An 18,335-nucleotide genomic window follows, 5' to 3' on the forward strand; every position below is an offset into this window, starting at 1 on the left:
AAAATGTGTTTATTTCTTCCTCTATCACTTGCTCTCTCTTCATCAGTTTGTCTGATATTTGTCTGTCGTATTAGCTACACCCTGACAGCTGTGGCCTGAGTGTGGGGTTTTACAGTATAAAAGGCTGGAAAGGCCTGGTCAGCCAGGCTGGAAGTTCTGTTCATGTTAATTTCCCCCTACCTATCATTTCCTTCTACTTCATCAAACAAAACTACTTTCATTGTGGTCTGAGTGGTTCTAAAGTAACCCCTGGTAGGATGCCTCCTAACCCCGTGTTAAAGGGAAAGGGGTATCCTTCGCATCCCCACTCTGCGTCCCACTCCCAGAACTGCTCATTCTCTACGATGGAAGCCTCTGAGCTTCCTTTCTTTCCCGTCCTCAGTTCTTGGAAACACCTAAGGAGGCGAGCGCCTCAATTTACGACTCCCTCGAGGACCCAGGTCTGGAAGCGAACGCACGGATCTCCCCCACCCCGCCCCCCGCCCCTCGCCTCTTCCCACAACCCGGCTCTGGGACCCGTCAGGCTGGTTCAGACGTCTGGGGAATTAACATGTCCCGCCCATCCCTAGCCTCGAGCCGCGCAGGCTCCGCGCCTCCGCCCTCGTTCCCTTGCCGCTTGCAGCTCCTACGCGTGGAAGCCGCTACAAAGGGCTTGAATGAAACGTGTGTGGGTTTAGTGACCTCGTAAGCCGCCAGGGGATCCCGTCTCCCCACAAACCAGCGCGTCTCTCGCAGGAGGCTGAGCAGGGGGAGGAGGCCAGGAGCGGAGCGCTGGGTTTCGCGGGCGCGCGCTGCGGCTGGAGCGGCGGCGAGGGGCTTCCTGGCCATGCACCGCCTCGCCCGCGGCGGTTCCGGGCACCACTCTCTCCGCCTGGGCTGCGCCCGCTGTCGCCGCCACAAGCTCCTGCAGCCGCCGTCACTGTCCACCGAGGAGCAGAGCTAGCCCTCCCCACCACCGATTCCCTTCTCCGCGGAGACGCGCCGCCCAGCAGCCGCGCCGCCCCCTGGTCAACTTTGAGCAAGAGGAGAAACAACTTTGGCCGCGGCCGCGGGCTTCGCATCCCGCTTCTCCTCGTCCGCAGGAGCCTCGCGAGTCGCTGGGGTTAGGTGGGGCGAGAGTTACCCCGGCGCATGTGCGCGGCGTCTGGCTGTGGGCAGCCTGTCTCCAGCAAGCGGGAGCGGGAGTGTGGCTACTAGTCATCTGAAGGTGGGGAACTTGCTTTCCTTTCCCTTGAAGCGACCTCGTCTTGCTGCTGGATAAAGCTATATCGAAAGCATGTAAATAGGCAGAGCGACTGTTACCAGGAAGGCAGCCACCCCAAAGGCAGGGAGGAGCGTGGGGCTTCGTCCGGGCTTCTCCCAGTTGCAACATTAATCAACAGTCAGGCGTTGGTTGCAAGTTTTCAAGGTCAGCCACCGGCAGCAGCGATTCCCTCTCTGAATCTTGGGGATACGCAGCGCTCGGGTTGGACTTGGCTGAGAAATGCACAGGACACCAAACGAGGAAGGATTGTAGAGGGGAAGGGCTGTGACCCCAAGACCCATCCCCCAACCTCCCCCTAATCTCCCGTCCCCCGCTGCAGGGGCGGGGGTTAGTATGTGACATGTGTCTAACTCTCAGCGGCAACTTTGGCAGCAGGTGTCCGTCCTAAGCAGGAGCCGCCGTTGCCGGGTGCGCCCTCGCCCAGCCATGCGGGCCGCGGGCGCGCGTCTCGCCCGCACCTCGCGGCTGCTGCTTCTGCTACTGCTCAAGGTTTCCGCTTCTCTCGTCCTCGGGTCCGCCCCTGCGCCCGGGAACGAAAATTGTCTGGGGGAAAGCTGTTCACCTACACTGATCCAGCGTCGCAGCAGGGACAATTGGGTACCGGGGAATTCTGCAGGAGACCTGCCAACCCGTGCGCCCAGGGAGGAGGCTCAGGAGGCAGCGGTGCGCTTGGCGCCTTCATGGGACCCACCCGCGGCCCGCGGCGGTGACCCAGGCGCGGGCAGAGGGGCGGAGGCGTCGGCAGCGGAGCCCTCGGGACCTCCAGCCAGACCACCTGGCGCCTGGAGGTGGAAAGGTGCCCGGAGTCAGAAGCCCCCGGGTACTTTGGGGAGAGGGAACCCCACGGCTCTCCAACTCTTCCTTCACACGTCAGAGGAGAAGGAAAAGGGTCCCAGAGGCGCTGGCATTTCTGGGCGCAGTGAGGAGCAGAGTGTGAGGAAGGAACCCGGAGCCAGCGACCTTTATTATTGGCCAAGGAGAGCCGGGAAACTCCAGGGTTCCCACCACGACCCCCAACCCAAGACGGTCAATGGACCGTCGGGGCACGAAGGGCGGACGATTGCATCCCCTGGCAGGGCGCTGGCTCTGAACGGGTCCTCCCTTGAAGGAGTTCACGAACGCGGGGGTCCTCGGCGGGGGAACACCACGAACCCGCGCTTGCGACTGAAGAACCCTTTCTACCCACTGACCCAGGAGTCATACGGAGCCTATGCGGTCATGTGTTTGTCGGTGGTGATCTTCGGGACCGGCATCATAGGCAACCTGGCGGTGATGTGCATCGTGTGTCACAACTACTACATGCGGAGCATCTCCAACTCCCTCTTGGCCAACCTGGCCTTCTGGGACTTTCTCATCATCTTCTTCTGCCTTCCGCTCGTCATCTTTCATGAGCTGACCAAGAAGTGGCTGCTGGAGGACTTCTCCTGCAAGGTCGTGCCCTATGTAGAGGTAATGCCTTCCAGGGGGTCTCAAGCTACGGGCTTTATTCATTTCCGGGATTTATAGCATCAGACCGGCTGCTCCACGCACCTACTGCTGAAGCCCTTCACTTTTTCTCAGGGTCCCTCCCTCATTTCTCTTGCCAATCATTTACAGACATTGGCATTTGTATACTGGGCACAGGGGCGGACCTAAGCAGCTTTGTCCACTCACCTTCAAACTCATCTGCTCCTGGATTGGGAGATAATTAGCATCTCATAATGTATAGAATTGTTTAGATTTTATATTTCTCTCTCTGAACTATGGTTTTATACATATAGATTTCTGATTTGGAGACTATCAGAGATTCTAGAGCGAATAAGTAGCCAGTCCATGACTGTCATTATTGGAACCTAGCAAGAAAAAAAACCCTGCATCACTCACCTACTAGGTTTCTAGTGCTCCAGTATGATTTCTTCCCCAAGGGTATTATCACATTTCTTCTTAAATATCAGAATTGGAGTAATATATATTTTATTTAACAAAAGAAATCTGCTTTTCTTTGTTTGTCACTTGGCCTGGATATATTAGTAACCTCCCAAGTTAGTTTGTCTGGCTGTCTGCCATGCTATCCCACCTAAACTCGTATGTCATTTCTGTTTCTCTTTTTTTCCTTCTCAACTTTGTAACCATTTTATTTATTTTGTATGAATGAGCTGAAGCAAAAATAACACTTTGTACATCATGGCACAGAATTCATTTGACATTCCCAAAGTATATAGTATATATTTGTCGTTTGTTAGAGTATAAGGGATCGGCTATTTTTCCAAGACTAGAAAATTTCTTAAGAAGAAGGGGACACATAATAGGTTCCAAACTTTGGAAACGAAAATCTTTGAGTAAAATTTGACTGTTAACATCCTACAGCTAGTGTCCTTAACCGTTATTATGGTAGTTGGAATTTGCTCTTTAAATGGCATTTCTTTAAACACCAGCTCTTGGAAGGAGCCCATGTGCTTTGTTGCCAGTTGTGTTTTCAGCCAGCTGGCCCTTGATTTACTCCATTCAGACTGCCCATTTCATTTATGGAAGCAGAAGAAGGGAAACTGTAAATATTCCAGAGCCCCTGATCCTGTCTGGCACCAGGGCCAGTGACATTATGTTCAACATTGTTCCAGGGCCTAATGCTAGGGGATAAGTAAACAGAAAACCGCACCTACTTAGAAGGGCCAAGGCAAGAGACTGTAAATAAGACCCTCTGTTATCCTGGCAGAGATCAGATGCAGGATCATGCCATGCTTGCTAAATCAGCTGTTGCTACTTTACCAACATCTAGAATTTCTCTTGTTGCCAAGCTCCAAGTAGCTCCGAAACATCTAAATATTTGGTAGACAGCTCATTTTTGAATTGCAGAGAAGGAAGTGAAATTTTTGGAAGAGAATATGTGTCTACCAATTGCCTTTTCAAGGTCAATTTCAATTTAAGATTTCTCTGATTGTTTGAATAATGCAGAAGAAATTGACATATGCAAAAAAGAGACAAAAGTAAACTATAAAGTGAATAGGAGAGTTACCTCCAATAAGAGGGAAGCATATTGGCTTGTTTTAAATGCACTGGACAGGATGAAATCATTATACATTAAAGGGAAAAACAATAAAAAGGACAGAAAAAAGAAACTGGGGAAAGAAAAAAAATTACCAAAGTTCTTGAAAAAAAACTTTAAAAGAAAAGAATCCCATTCAAAGTCAGAAAAGAATATATAAACTTCGGTTAGTTTAGTGAGACCTATGAGTTTTGAGTGATGGTATTTATTATGTATGTGTTTTAATTTTCTTTCTCTAAATAAAGAGAAAGAAAATTAAAGAGAAATCCTCTAATACTGAGGATTTTAAAAAATGCATACTTTCATTTGTATTTCCTTTTTAAATTTAATTCTCAGCTCCTTAAGAAAAACAATTATTATTTTTTACTCTCTATTTCCCCCCTTCTTCATAGCCCTTTTCTATTTTTTAATTATTGGTACTAGGCTCTTTTTTCCCCTGGAAAAGCAAAGGCTTGGAGAAAAAGATTCACTCATTTTATTTTCTTGAAAAATTAAACTATAATGTACGTTTTTACTGTTAGAATAATGAATAAAAGCCTTAAGATTTAGTGTTTCTATATTCATACCTAATCCTAGTCTTCTGAAATAATTCTATAATATTTCATCATACTCTGTGAAAATGATGATCAGACAGTAGTATCAGCTCCATACTTCCTGATTATGAGGACAAGAAATACAATCCAGCTCTCAGAATAAAGCATTTCTGCTTCCAGGAGGCACTGCTGTTTTCACAGAAGTAAGAGGGATCTAATGCCTATTTCATGTTGGGTTTCTGAAAAAAAACAGATGCTAATGTGGAGATCTGCTTCAGGAAGTTTATTGGGGTGTGAGCTCAGGTTCAACACCTGTTAGGGAATGAAGGAAGCAGGACTGGGCAGAGAGGGACGTTGAACTGTGATGCAGATGCCACAAAGACCTCAGCTGACACCACAGGGAGCTCAGGGCTGGGGTGGTCCTAGAGGGAGGTCCTGAATGGAGGCAAGACGGCCAGCCTTTATAGCCCCTAACAGACCAGTCATTGGATGCAAGTTGCTCCCAGGAAGGGGGCATAACCTTGAGCTGGGTGGATCTCTTTGGTTAAGGGCAATTCCTAGAGAGGGATGCAGCTAAGAGCCATCAACCACCCATAGTCCCAGCAGCTGGGGGAGATCAGCATTTCATTCCTAAAGGACTTTGGGGAAGAAGCAATCTGGGTGGGGAACCACAGCAGCCACTACAGTGGCTTTTGAATTACCACGTTAAATTAGAACCAGATGGCATTCTAACCCAACCCCCTCATTTTAAAGATGACACATGACACTCAGAAAAGAGAAATGACCATCCTACGTATACATATTTAGTCAGTGGCAACCAGACCCTTATTCTCAACACTTGATGTTGATATTTGTTTAGTAGGCAAACATCTATGAGGCAAAACAGTGTCCAGTGAGTGTTTTCTTTTTCTTTCTGCTTCTTGGCATTTTTTTTTTTTTTTTTTTTTTTTGCGGTACGCGGGCCTCTCATTGTTGTGGCCTCTCCTGTTGCGGAGCACAGGCTCTGGACGCGCAGGCTCAGCGGCCATGGCTCACGGGCTCCTCCCGGACTGGGGCACGAACCTGTGTCCCCTGCATCAGCAGGCGGACTCTCAACCACTGCGCCACCAGGGAAGCCCTCCTTGGCATCTTTTAAAAAGATTTTTGTATCCAACAGACAGGAAAAATAATAAGCCCAGTTAACATCATTTGTTATATGATGACATTTGTAGCTCTTTATATTCTTAAATTTCATCGTTTCCCATAAATTCCATAGTTGGTAGCTCATTAAATTTTTTAAAATTGCAGTAATCTGAGACAATTGCATTTTTTCATGTGCCAAACATGGTTATTTTAATAATCAAATAAAGATACATAGGTTGTATTTTATGTTCTTAAAAATCACAAAGTGTTCTAGATTGGGGAGGACATTACAAATCTTTTTGAAAACTTTCTCCCTGATTTGCCCTCATTCCAAATCTTTTTCTTCTTGACCACAAGACTTCTGAAAATTATTTGACATTTTATCTCCTTTATTATCTAGATTTTGCCTTTTCTTTACTTTCTAATCTCTTATATTTATTTTATTTGTTGGGTAGTCTTCCTTTTCTTCCCACCACACACCTTCTTATTGATTTGTAATGTATGATTTACCATTTTTCTAGTAGTCTTTTTTGCCTTTTTCAATGTTTTTCTTTTTAAATTTTTCTTAGTTACTTAAAACTTTTAACCACAATTAATTTTTATTGATCTTTACAATTTTTCTCTCCCATCTTCTCCTTTGCCTTCTTTTCCTTCTCTCCCGCAGTTCTTTTTTCTACAGCTTGAGTATTAGTATAATCTTAAGGAGGAAGTAGAATTTGGGGGAGAGTTGGCTTTGTGTAGAAAAATAGGTGTTTCTTCAGCAGAAATTATATGTCTTTGCAATTCGCATTTAGCTCTTCTTTTTATTTCAATTTGTTGACCAAAACTTAAGGAGAACACCCAGCTTCCAGAGTCTATCTCTAGAAAGGGAGGTTTAGTATAATACTGCTATGAGTGGGAACATAGTAGGAACATTTGTAGTTGATAATTTCTCTCTTTCTGTTCCAGGATTATGATGTCTCTGTGGCCTAGTGATAAGTCCCTTAAAGCAGACGGAATGGTAGGAAAGGGGGATAGGAGAGGAGGAAATCTGGGTGGATGGTGGCCATTCTAACAGCCACATCATTTGGAACTGGTCTGTCAGAGGGAGTCACCAGAAAAAACTATACTCAAAGCAATAGTTGAATAGTTATATGTAGAGAGAGAGCGTGTAGATGTGGGTTGGATATGGAGGTCTGGGTGTAGATTGCAGTAGGAGAATGGCAGAGGGGTTCCCTACCCCACCATTCTCTTAGGGATCTAAAAAGTGGTTAAAGCCAAATAACTCAGGCATTGAATATGGCAACCAACTAGAACAGCTCTCTGCTAATTATTTGATGGACGCCAACCAGAGTCAGCGTATCACCTGATCCAGATCCACTGCTAACTATTTCCATTTGTATGTTAATTGGACGTTTTGAATAATATAGACAGCTCCTTAGTTTAAAGAACTCACACCTTCATGGCGAGTGGTAGAGAAGGAAGAAGGCTTCAAATAGTTCTAAGTTAACCCCAGATCTAACTGTAGTTTTATTTTCCTGGGATACAAGATTCCTGCATGAGGGTGGTGGGTGGATAAAGGGAATACATCTCACCAGGGCCTCTGGACCAGGGATGATTTGTGGAAGGTCTAGAACCTTTCGTGATGAAAAAAGCCAGATTCTCCAATGGCTTTAGAAATACTGGTTTTAAACTGAGTGAGCAAATGACTTTTTCATTGTCTTAGATTGTAGTTGGCACTGACAGATACGAAAAGAAGGATGATATTGCTCTATAGTTTTGTGAGTCTACACAGATTTCCCTAAAACTCCTAGATTCAAGTACTAGCACATTGATCACGGCAGACAGTAAATTTGCTTGAGGGGTGGATTAGCCATTGGGTACTCTGATAGACTTTTAAGTGGAAACACAGTTTTGTGAGCCACTTGAAAGTTACTAATAATACTATCAGGGAAAATAGACACACTGTGTGAGAATGGTGCTTAACAAATATTGTATGACTTCCTATTAATCCCTTTATAATAATTTTCACATTCCCATGCAAGTGACAGTATTTGGCTGATAACTCCAGCAGAAAAGAAAACAAGTATAAAGTGTGCTTCTATGTATAACTCCATTCATGAACAGCGTAGGGTGAAGTTTACTGAATTTGGGTTCCACATAAGAAGTAAAAACTTTAGGATATTCAAATGTGAAATTCAAATAATTTCCTTGACTATTGATTGTAATAAGAATGTCATCCTTTTTTAAAGCTTGCCAATGAAGTATAAACAGGAACGTGGATTTTTCTTTACTTGCCTTCTAGAGATATTAGTTGGCATTCAGCTTTTAAGGATTATACACGAAACAGCAGCACCCAATAATCGATTAAAGAACAGCTTGTATAATTCATTATTTTCTATAGTCCTTTTCCATAGATGTCATCATTCATTCATTTATTTACTATCCATTCATTCATTAAACACTTACTGGGCTTTTCTGCTATGCTAGATACTATGTTAGGAGGAAACAGGAGTGGAAGAAGAAGGGGAAGAGAGGAAAAAGTTTCCAAAGATGAGTAACATAGATATGATACTGCTATTATAGACAGGTGAAATCGTGTGCTACAGTGTAATGAATACTATAAAAGAGGCTTAAACAAGGTGTTATGGAAGTTCAGGCATGGCTCTGGAACGGGTCAGCTCACGTTTGTACTTAGTTATGACCAAAGATGGAGAAATTCAAGTGAAAACTATGTTCCCTCTCATTCTTTTTCAAGCATAGTCTGACGCTTAGTTTTCATAAATGCATACAGCCTAGAGCCATGGTGAAAAGTTACAACTATGAAAGTCTTTTAATTCTTGTTTTCTCAAATTTTCCTGGGATAGGAGGCCTATTAAGACAATTGGGCAGATGGGACAGTCCTAGAAATTTCATTTAGAATACAGAATTATGCTAAATATTAAATTATTATTTAGAATACACTGCCTGAGATAACCATTTCTGCTTTGGAATTAGTCGTCCTTATTAGCCATAAGGACTTTAAGTAGATCAAATTTTTTAAAGTTTATTTAAATGAATTGTTTAATTAGCAATGTAATAACAGTACATTAACGAGTCCTTTTCTTCTGAAAATCTCTAAAACGTACCTATTGTTTGATTTGACCTTAGAGAACATAAGAAGAAAGGCTGCCGAGGGAGATACTTTAGACCCTATTATAGAGTCGGGGAAAGGGAAGCATAAAGAATGGACCTTCCTGAGACATGGATTAATTTCTCAAGCCCACAGTCAAAGTGAGGACGTATCCTCAGTTCCTGAGGGCTGCCAGCGTATCTGGTTATATCAACAAAACATGTCTCAACAGTGAAAAAGAAGCAAATATTTCCACAAAAGCAAAACAGATCTGAGCTTAGGAGTGTACCCAGGGCTGAGGAAGTAAGAGTCTACCTTGCCCTTCACCCTTGTACTGCATGGGCCTTGAGAGAGTGATCCCACCTTTAATAGCTCTTCCTATGTGCTGCAACTAGGTTTAACAGTGTCCCATTGGAAGCACAGGGATCTGAGTCTGGGATGTGGCCCATGTGGGGAGAGGGTGGGCAGACTGCTATGCAGTGAGCTTTGTCTCTGGCACTGCATTTCTGTGCCCATCCTCCAGGGATCCTCTGTCTTTTTTTTTTTTAACCACAAATTGACCTGCCAAGGTCCCATAATTAACTCAACCTTGTTGCCAAGGATACTTAACTCTTAAGTATCCTTATGAGAATGGTATTCTTTGTGCCAGAAGAGATGATCTCACCTAAAATTTCAAGGTTGAGTGGAGAATGGAACTGCTACAACCTCAAATATGGGCCCTTTCTATTTGCAAAGTAGGTACAGATACTTTCCACAAAACCTCCAGAAGAACCGGATATCATCACAATTCCAGACTTATTCCTGAGACAGAATACTTTCAGTTTGTGAATTTATGATGGTTTTCAATGTGCTCTGTCAGCACACTTGAATGGTTGATAGCATGAATGATGCCAAGGTCACTGATTTGATCCTAGCCTAGAATGAGTCATTTCAATTAGGTGTATGACTGTACTCAGGGCTGCCATTATTTTATTCCCTTCACGTCACTGACTGCCTTCAGGGAACTCTCCTCCTACCTTCTGTCTTCTCCTTGGTTCAGATTTCTCTTATATAGGAAAAGCATCTGTTAACTAATTCACAGTAAGAGGTGAAATTTAGAGATACATGCCTTTTAAAAAAAAAGGGTACTTCCGTAACCTACTACCAACAATGGAATTTTGGTTAAGAACAGAGGAATTTTGTCTTAAAATGTGGTTTCTCATAATTACCCAAGCACAAATGGATGAGGCCAACTCTGATTTTGTCTTTAGTTTAGGTTCACCATCATGCAAATCAATTTCATTAGTCACAAGAAAAAAATAGGTGAAAATTTGTTACTGTTCTTTGGAAACTTGTCAGAACCCTTAGGTGAAAAACAGAAATTCCAGTTCATTTTAAGATTGATTAGAAACATCATAATAATATCAAGGGTTGAAATGTGGACTTTGAGCTTGTGGGAAATATTACATTTTGAAATGAATTTCTAATTATTGAGAATAAATATGGAATATATAAATGCTTTAAGACCTGTTGATTCCAATAGATGGCTCCCATTTTAGTACACATGATGTTAACCTTGCTTCATTTGCATTTTTACACTAATGAGCGTTGGCATATTTGTAATTAAATTGTAACATTTTAGATAAGTTGTAGTCAAATGATTTTTTTTTTTTAACTGCAAAGGAATGTACTTCTATAGAAGTCAGAAGTTGTAATTGGTAGGAATGTCAAGGTGGGACTATAAAGGTAAAGAAAGATTTATAGGGTCAAGACAAATTTTAGGATGATATAGTAGCTTTTAAATAGTCTCCATTGTTTTTTAAATAAGTAAGAGCATGTTATCAAGTTTTAAAAAAAGGGAAGAAAGTTGAAAATGAGGCAATAATGACAGTTGATATCTTCACTGGAAATCACATATGATGAAATAGCCTGGATATAATAGAAATAGATACTTATGATATGTGACTGTGTCAGATTAAATCTCAGTGATACTGATAAAGGTAAGGAACCTTCTTTTTGACGATGGAAGAGTGGCCATGAAGGGCTCTGTTTCATTTCAGAGATGTGTATGTCCTTGTGAGGGTTGAGACAGATCTCTCCTACTCACTCTATATTTTGGTCTGGAAACACTAATGCAAGTGTGATGATTTGCATGTGCTCTGAAATGAAGACCTTTTGATAAAGGCCATCTCATTCACAGCAGTCTGATAAACAGTGGCTCTGAGAAACATGTTGTCTCCACTGTTGCTCAAAGAAGTGTCTCTGGTGGGGAAGTTGCCCTGAAGTGTTTCAAGGATAAGGATTATGGAAAATGCAAGAGGAAGCCAGGGCACACAAGCTCAAGCCATTTAGAGTTTCAAAGGAAACTCTACCCTGTGCTCCTCGTGCTTTTTTCCTGACTGATTGTTAGGTCTCTAACCATGGACTTATAATAGGTTATCATTCATGGCTCAAATGAATGGGTTTTGTTAACAATAACGCCCTTGTTTCGAGAGTTACTTGTATACAAAGGACAGCACATAAATAGATGCACTTAAACATCTTTTTGAGGTAAAATATAAGTTAGGCTAGAGTAAGTTGTCATGACTTTGGTTAGAAATTTTCCTGTTTTATAAAAATCGGTGTATTCCAGCTGCTTCATTGTACTTAAGCATGTAGATTTGATTTCATATGAAAGAATTTTTGCTTGGAAGGACATTGGTCTTTTCTTTCCCCATCAGTGTTATCACCGATGTATATCAGAGGGTTTAGCAAAAGACACTGTTCATTTGGTATGAGTTGTACCTTCATAGCTTAACCTCATTCATAAAGGTTTCATATTTGTCTGTCTGCAGTAAGCTTCTGAGAAATGGAGCAATAGCTACAACAGGAGTTCCACAGATGACTGTTTTTCTTTCTTATTTTTTCGGCCGCGCCATGCGGCATGCGGGATCTTAGTTTCCTGACTAGGGATCGAACCCATCCCCCCTGCATTGGGAGCGTGGAGTCTTAACCACTGGACTGCCAGGGAAGTCCCGACTGTTTCTCATAAAGTATCCACGTGCTCTTTTTTCACCTCATTTTGAATGAACTTAATATAGTACTAGGTAAAGATGGTGGCCAGGATTTCCTCAAGGCTGGATGTTTGTATTGAGTTAGCACCTTGAGCAGTGGGGAGAACATTTTGACACTGGAGCTGCCCCTTTCCCACGTGAGTGTCTCCACTTGCCCTGTGCCTGCCCAGTGCCTTGAAGCAACGCTGCAGGTGACCACAGGTGACCACAGCTGCCCACAGCCTCACCACTCTGGATGTTGACTGGACAGGGGCTGAAGTAGCTTTACTGTTGTTATTCCAGGAAACAAAGAAGAGCAGAACATTGGAAGAAAAGATTTGTTTTAGATTTTGTTTATTTTGTTTATTTCGATTCTCTAGTGTCTGTATTTTGATGCCAATCCCCTCAAAATTCTCAGTACCTTATTTTCCCAACTAGTTAAAGATTTCTGCTTCCAGCTTTCCTCTGATCTTGATTCTCACAAGTAATAGTCTTGTCTATTCAAAGTGTTTACAGTTGTGCTTTTGTTGATGTTAATTATTCCTTCCATTGCAGTTTAATTAATAACAGATTGCATCTCACTCATTCCATCTCTCAGAATATTGCTTCAAAGAACTACCCATCTAAGCTAATGCTTAACTGCTTTACTCCCAAGAGCATACTTCCTAGTGGTATTGAATTTTAGCAATCAGATATGGTCATTAAATGCAGAAGATCCAGCCTTCATGATACAGTTTTATAATTGTGTATAATTGCACCATGCATCTTGGTAGAATTTCTAATGAGCTGTATGTAAACAAGTACATTTAAAAATTGTGATAGAAATCTTTTCATGTTACCCCAGCATTTAGCATTCTAATTACATGGATAGATTCCATATCTGAGTAGGCAGAAATTAGCCCACCACCCATTGTCCAGATGATTTTTATCAGTTAATTTCTGAGGCATGCAGTTAAGCCTTTACAAAGGTTTACGGTCTCCTGTAAATAATTTGGGAAAGTACTGAGCTGGGACCATGTACCCTTTCTGCTCTTTCACATCATAAAATCAAGTGTATAAGTGAATTTACAGAAAAATATCTGGAGTAATAACACTGCAGGCAGTGGCGGCAGGAGGGAGTAGCTATGTGGGACTGGCATTTGGGCTGTAGTTGCTGTTGGCAACTGCGTAGTAAGTGCTATCTGCATTTGGGGCAGTGTTTGCCTCAGCGGTTCCTTTAACAACTCTCTCTGTAGCTCTTGTGACCTTCCTGGACGGTTCGCCCCGTTTCAGCTGAATCCTAATTGCAGAGGATCCTATCAGAGAGAAGTACAATTTGAAAATAGGAAGCTGGACACAGGAGCTTCCTGAAATTGTGTATGACAAGTGGGAAGGCTCCCTCAATCTACGATTCGTCAGATATGTTTGAGGTCCTCAGTACTAAAGCTCTTGGGAGTATGGCTGAAGAACTGAGCATCTTCAAATAAGATACAGTATAGAAGGATTCCTGAGCGAAAAATTGAGGCACATCTTACTCTTTGTTTGTTTTTTTTTGTTTTTTTTGCGGTACACAGGCCACTCACTGTTGTGGCCTCTCCCATTGCAGAGCACAGGCTCCGGACGTGCAGGCTCAGCGGCCATGGCTCACGGGCCCAGCCGCTCTGCAGCATGTGGGATCTGCCCGGACCGGGGCACGCACCTGCGTCCCCTGCATCGGCAGGCGGACTCTCAACCACTGCGCCACCAGGGAAGCCCCATCTTACTCTTGCTTAAAATTTTTCCTGTTGTTTTTTTCTTAAATCTTGTGAGATGAATTATACAGAAGCTAGAAACCCCCCCCCCTTTTTCTTTTGCTTTTTGAAGCAGTGAACATCTTTTAATTAAGAGTGGATGTGCAGCACCATTTATGATATCTAAGGAGTGGTAATCTAACACACCTGTTGTAGTACCTGTCTACCCACTTTCATTTGTTCTTTGCTATTACCTCTCATGAAATGCTTTGTAACAGACTTGGAGATAGGTATGCAAATGCTAGCTCCTGTGATAATTGGTCCAGATTTTAAATCTCTAGATTTAAAATTAAAGAGGTTAATCGGGGAGAAGACACTATCTCCTGTGTGTTGTGCATTCTTTGTAAGGAATGATAGAAAATTACCAAGCACATAGATGTTCTGAGCCTCTAAGAGATTGCTTCTCTTCAGAGTCTCGTATTTTCAAAATCACCAAGCTGTCCTTTTAACAGAAATGTTATTCATAATTTAAAAAGAATGCACAGCATAAGCCTTTGTAGCTTTGTATTTGTGGACTGACTCAGGATACAGAGTGACAAGGAAACATGCACAAGATTTGCCTCAGTGAAGACAGTGCAGAAAGCCTTGCTGAGGATTTGTGTACATTTGATGGCACGAGAATTTTTTTGGTTTTGTTTTACAGTCTTATAGAGAGATGAATCAAAACATTTGAAAAGCTAATATATAAATTAAAACTTTCAAAAATCTGTAAAATAAAATACAGCCATTTCCCAGTAATACTGTTTGATGCAGACCTTTAGAAAATGGCACATCCTTGTCAGATTTCCATTCAAACTATGACATTCAAAAAATTACTGACATTAAAATAAAATCTGATTTTAAGACAGTTGCACAGTGTGGACTTCAATTTTAGAATTATTCTGAGTCTCTGGCATAGATGCAAAGTATATTTCCATCAAGTCAAACAACTCACTAAGTTGAAAGTTAATTTTAAAAAGGTGAATGTAGAGATGACTCATTTTTCATGGCAGGCATATTAGATTGGTGTTTCTTATACCAGTGTTTATGGAAAACTTCATGAATTTTGTAGTACAAGAGCTGTGGTTATAAGTTCAACCATGACCTCTTGATTTGCCCTGATCTACACTTTGTTGGTCATGTTTTGCTTCATGTTTGCTTTTCAAGCAGTTAACCCCTCATTATATCTCATTTTCAGACCGTCCCCCCCAAGTTATGAGAATAGTCAGGACGTGGATGCGGTGTCCTTATTTCGCACATGAGAACTAGTAGACACTGACTAACGTGTAGTGTGTAAGAAGAGAGATTATTTGACATTGGAACTCTTATAGAATCCACAAGGCAAGTTGTCATGGCTCTGGGGAGAGTGACAGCTTGAATGTAGTAAATAAACAACTAATGTTTTGAGTACTAAAATTGTTAGGACAAATGGTTTTCCTTTTGTCAACATGATCCCTTCGAGTTCTAAAAATGTAGATATTAATGTATAATATATATATGTATGTGTGTATATATTTCTTTGCCCCTTTGCCAAGGCATGACTTCTGCCTGTGCTTCTTAAACATTCCCACTTAGCGGGCAGGAGAGAATGAATGCAGGTATTTGGGGGTATACCCCAAAGCATCCATCCACCTAGGGAATTTTCTTTTAGTCTCCTGGTTTATCTTAACCCTCATGAACATTTCACATCCTATCCATTGTCCTTGTTTAAATATATAAAGACTATTTATTAAACATTAAATTATTTTAATTTCCCCCCAAACAGTGGGGTAAATCTGATGCTCCCAGATGATTACTGTGTTTATCTTGTGACTTGACAACCACCTTGCCCCACTAAGTTGACTATGACTGAGCTCATCTTCATGGCTCCTTCCAGCTTTAATATTTTTTGTCTCCATGACCCTGACCCACTGTATTTCTTCTTCTTTTTGTTCTTCTAGTTTTATTTGTTGTCCTTACAATGATTCAGCTGAAGTCACCAACCCAGTTACTCATGCCTCATTCCAGGAAATCGTTTTCTTTTTCTTTTTTTTTTTCCGTACTTTTTGCCCATCTGTATTTTTTCCGGTACGTGGGCCTCTCACTGTCTTGGCCTCTCCCGCTGCGGAGCACAGGCTCCGGACGCGCAGGTTCAGCGGCCATGGCTCACGGGCCCAGCCGCTCCGCGGCATGTGGGATCTTTCCGGACCAGGGCACGAACCCGTGTCCCCTGCATCGGCAGGCGGACTCCCAACCACTGCGCCACCAGGGAAGCCCTATTGCCTAATGTTTTGATCTTTCAGAGATGACCCAGGAAAAATATATTCTGTGTTCCTCCCGCAGGCTGCTTCTCTCGGAGTTACTACGTTCACCTTATGTGCTCTGTGTATAGACCGCTTCCGTGCGGCCACCAACGTCCAGATGTACTACGAAATGATAGAAAACTGTTCTTCCACAACCGCCAAACTTGCTGTTATATGGGTGGGTGCCCTCCTGTTGGCACTGCCGGAAGTGGTGCTCCGCCAGCTGAGCAAGGAGGACCCGGGCTTCAGCGGGCGCGCCCCCGCGGAACGCTGCGTCATCAAGATCTCCCCAGATCTCCCCGACACCATCTATGTTTTAGCCCTCACCTACGACAGCGCCAGACTCTGGTGGTACTTCGGCTGTTACTTCTGTTTGCCCACACTTTTCACCATCACCTGCTCTTTAGTGACTGCAAGGAAAATCCGCAAAGCCGAGAAAGCCTGTACCCGGGGGAATAAGCGGCAGATTCAGCTAGAAAGCCAGATGAACTGTACAGTCGTGGCTTTGACCATTTTATATGGATTTTGCATTATTCCTGAAAATATCTGCAACATTGTTACTGCTTACATGGCTACAGGGGTTTCCCAGCAGACAATGGACCTTCTTAATATCATCAGCCAGTTCCTTTTGTTCTTTAAGTCCTGTGTGACCCCTGTCCTACTTTTCTGTCTCTGCAAACCCTTCAGTCGGGCCTTTATGGAATGCTGCTGCTGCTGTTGTGACGACTGCGTCCAGAAGTCTTCCACGGTGACCAGTGATGACAATGACAACGAATACACCACAGAACTGGAGCTCTCACCTTTCAGTACCATACGCCGGGAGATGTCCACGTTCGCGTCCGTTGGAACTCATTGCTGAAGCACAGCCTTTGGTTTGCTTAGGTTTCTTTCTTTGTTTCATTTTCATATCCTGTGAAAGTTTTTACTTCATATTTTTCCTTAGTGGGAAAACATGCAGAAAAGGAGAGAAATATTAACTGCTGTAGAACTGATTTTGCAAATTAATATTTGTGCTTTGAAAAAAAAAAGTTTATATTTAGTTATTTAAGAAGTGTGAGGAGGCCAGTAGTTTTAGATCATTTTATCTGGTACGGTGCTAATATTTTATTTGAAAAAAGTGACTGCACCCTAATTAATTGCTAACTTTCTTTTGTTCTTTTAAAAATATAATCACTGTATATTGATTACAGCCATGTGATTTGGTAAGCTATTTCATGTTTGAGTTGTGATTGAAAGTATATTGTATATGGTATCGTGAGGTGAGTTGTAGTTAAGCATTCACAAAGTAGCACCAAATAAATTACACTTTATTCTTTAACGTCATTGTCAACCTACTTTTAACCAAGATTCAATAAATCTTTTAATTGCCTTAAATACACAATTACTGATTCTATGCACAATTTAAGATCAGCCTTATTGTTTTATAATTCTATTTTCCTTTAAGGTGGGCAATCACTATGATATAAAGACATTTTCCTAACAGTACTATTTTATATGCACGATTCATAAAACTAACTGTATGTTTAAAAAATTGTATTTTTAATATTCAGCTAGAGATGTAAAATTACTTCCAAATATTTATAAAATATGAATAAATAGACAGCAGAGTAGGAAGAAACTATCTTTTTTTAACGACATTCACCTCTGAACTAGCATGTAGAGCTACAGGTTTTCCCATGAAGAATTATGAAGAGAACCAAGGACTAAAAAGCAACCCACTTGTCATCTGATTTCATCTAAACACTGACCTTTGAAGCACCATGAATTCTGTGTGAAGCACTTTGAATTCTAATTTTTCTCCTTTTAAAAAATGAACTTGATTAAATCTGTGTGACTTAATTTCTCTAAGAAATTACAGTAGTGGAATAATAAAATATTTATGCATCTTGATTAGAACACTTGAATATTCAAATACTACCTTTAAGTTGATATTCCATAAACTCCCGACAAAAATCTAACCCTCTCTATTTGAATTCTATGGACCCCTTAAGGAGTTCAAGTTAAAGCAGTTGTGTAGGATGCCTTCCACGTGGGACACATGCCTAATCGGATGGCAGAGGCAGTGACCTGAGTGACACAGTGTGGTTGTAATGTTGCTGTCTTCAGGAAAATCATATAGGGGAACCCAAATTTTCTGGCTGGAAACTGCCCTATGTGTTTTCTGCCTGTCAATTTCTGTACTATTCAGCTTAACTGGTACTTTCTTTCTTCCAGACTATATATAACATGATGTTCTTTAAATCGTTAAACTTTAGTAACTAG

General features: G+C 42.1%; 1 protein-coding gene across 1 annotated transcript; it reads left to right on the forward strand.

The window, feature by feature from the left end:
* Nucleotides 1-781: 781 nt before the first annotated feature.
* GPR37 (G protein-coupled receptor 37) lies at nucleotides 782-17,447 on the forward strand. The gene is made up of 2 exons (XM_032642186.1): nucleotides 782-2,713; nucleotides 16,114-17,447. The coding sequence occupies exons 1-2, from the start codon at nucleotides 1,691-1,693 to the stop codon at nucleotides 16,930-16,932; spliced, it is 1,842 nt and encodes a 613-aa protein (XP_032498077.1). The 5' UTR covers nucleotides 782-1,690; the 3' UTR covers nucleotides 16,933-17,447.
* Nucleotides 17,448-18,335: the final 888 nt, after the last annotated feature.

This window comes from Phocoena sinus, chromosome 9 (assembly GCF_008692025.1).
Source record: "Phocoena sinus isolate mPhoSin1 chromosome 9, mPhoSin1.pri, whole genome shotgun sequence".
In the NCBI taxonomy this organism is placed as follows: Eukaryota; Metazoa; Chordata; class Mammalia; order Artiodactyla; family Phocoenidae; genus Phocoena; species Phocoena sinus.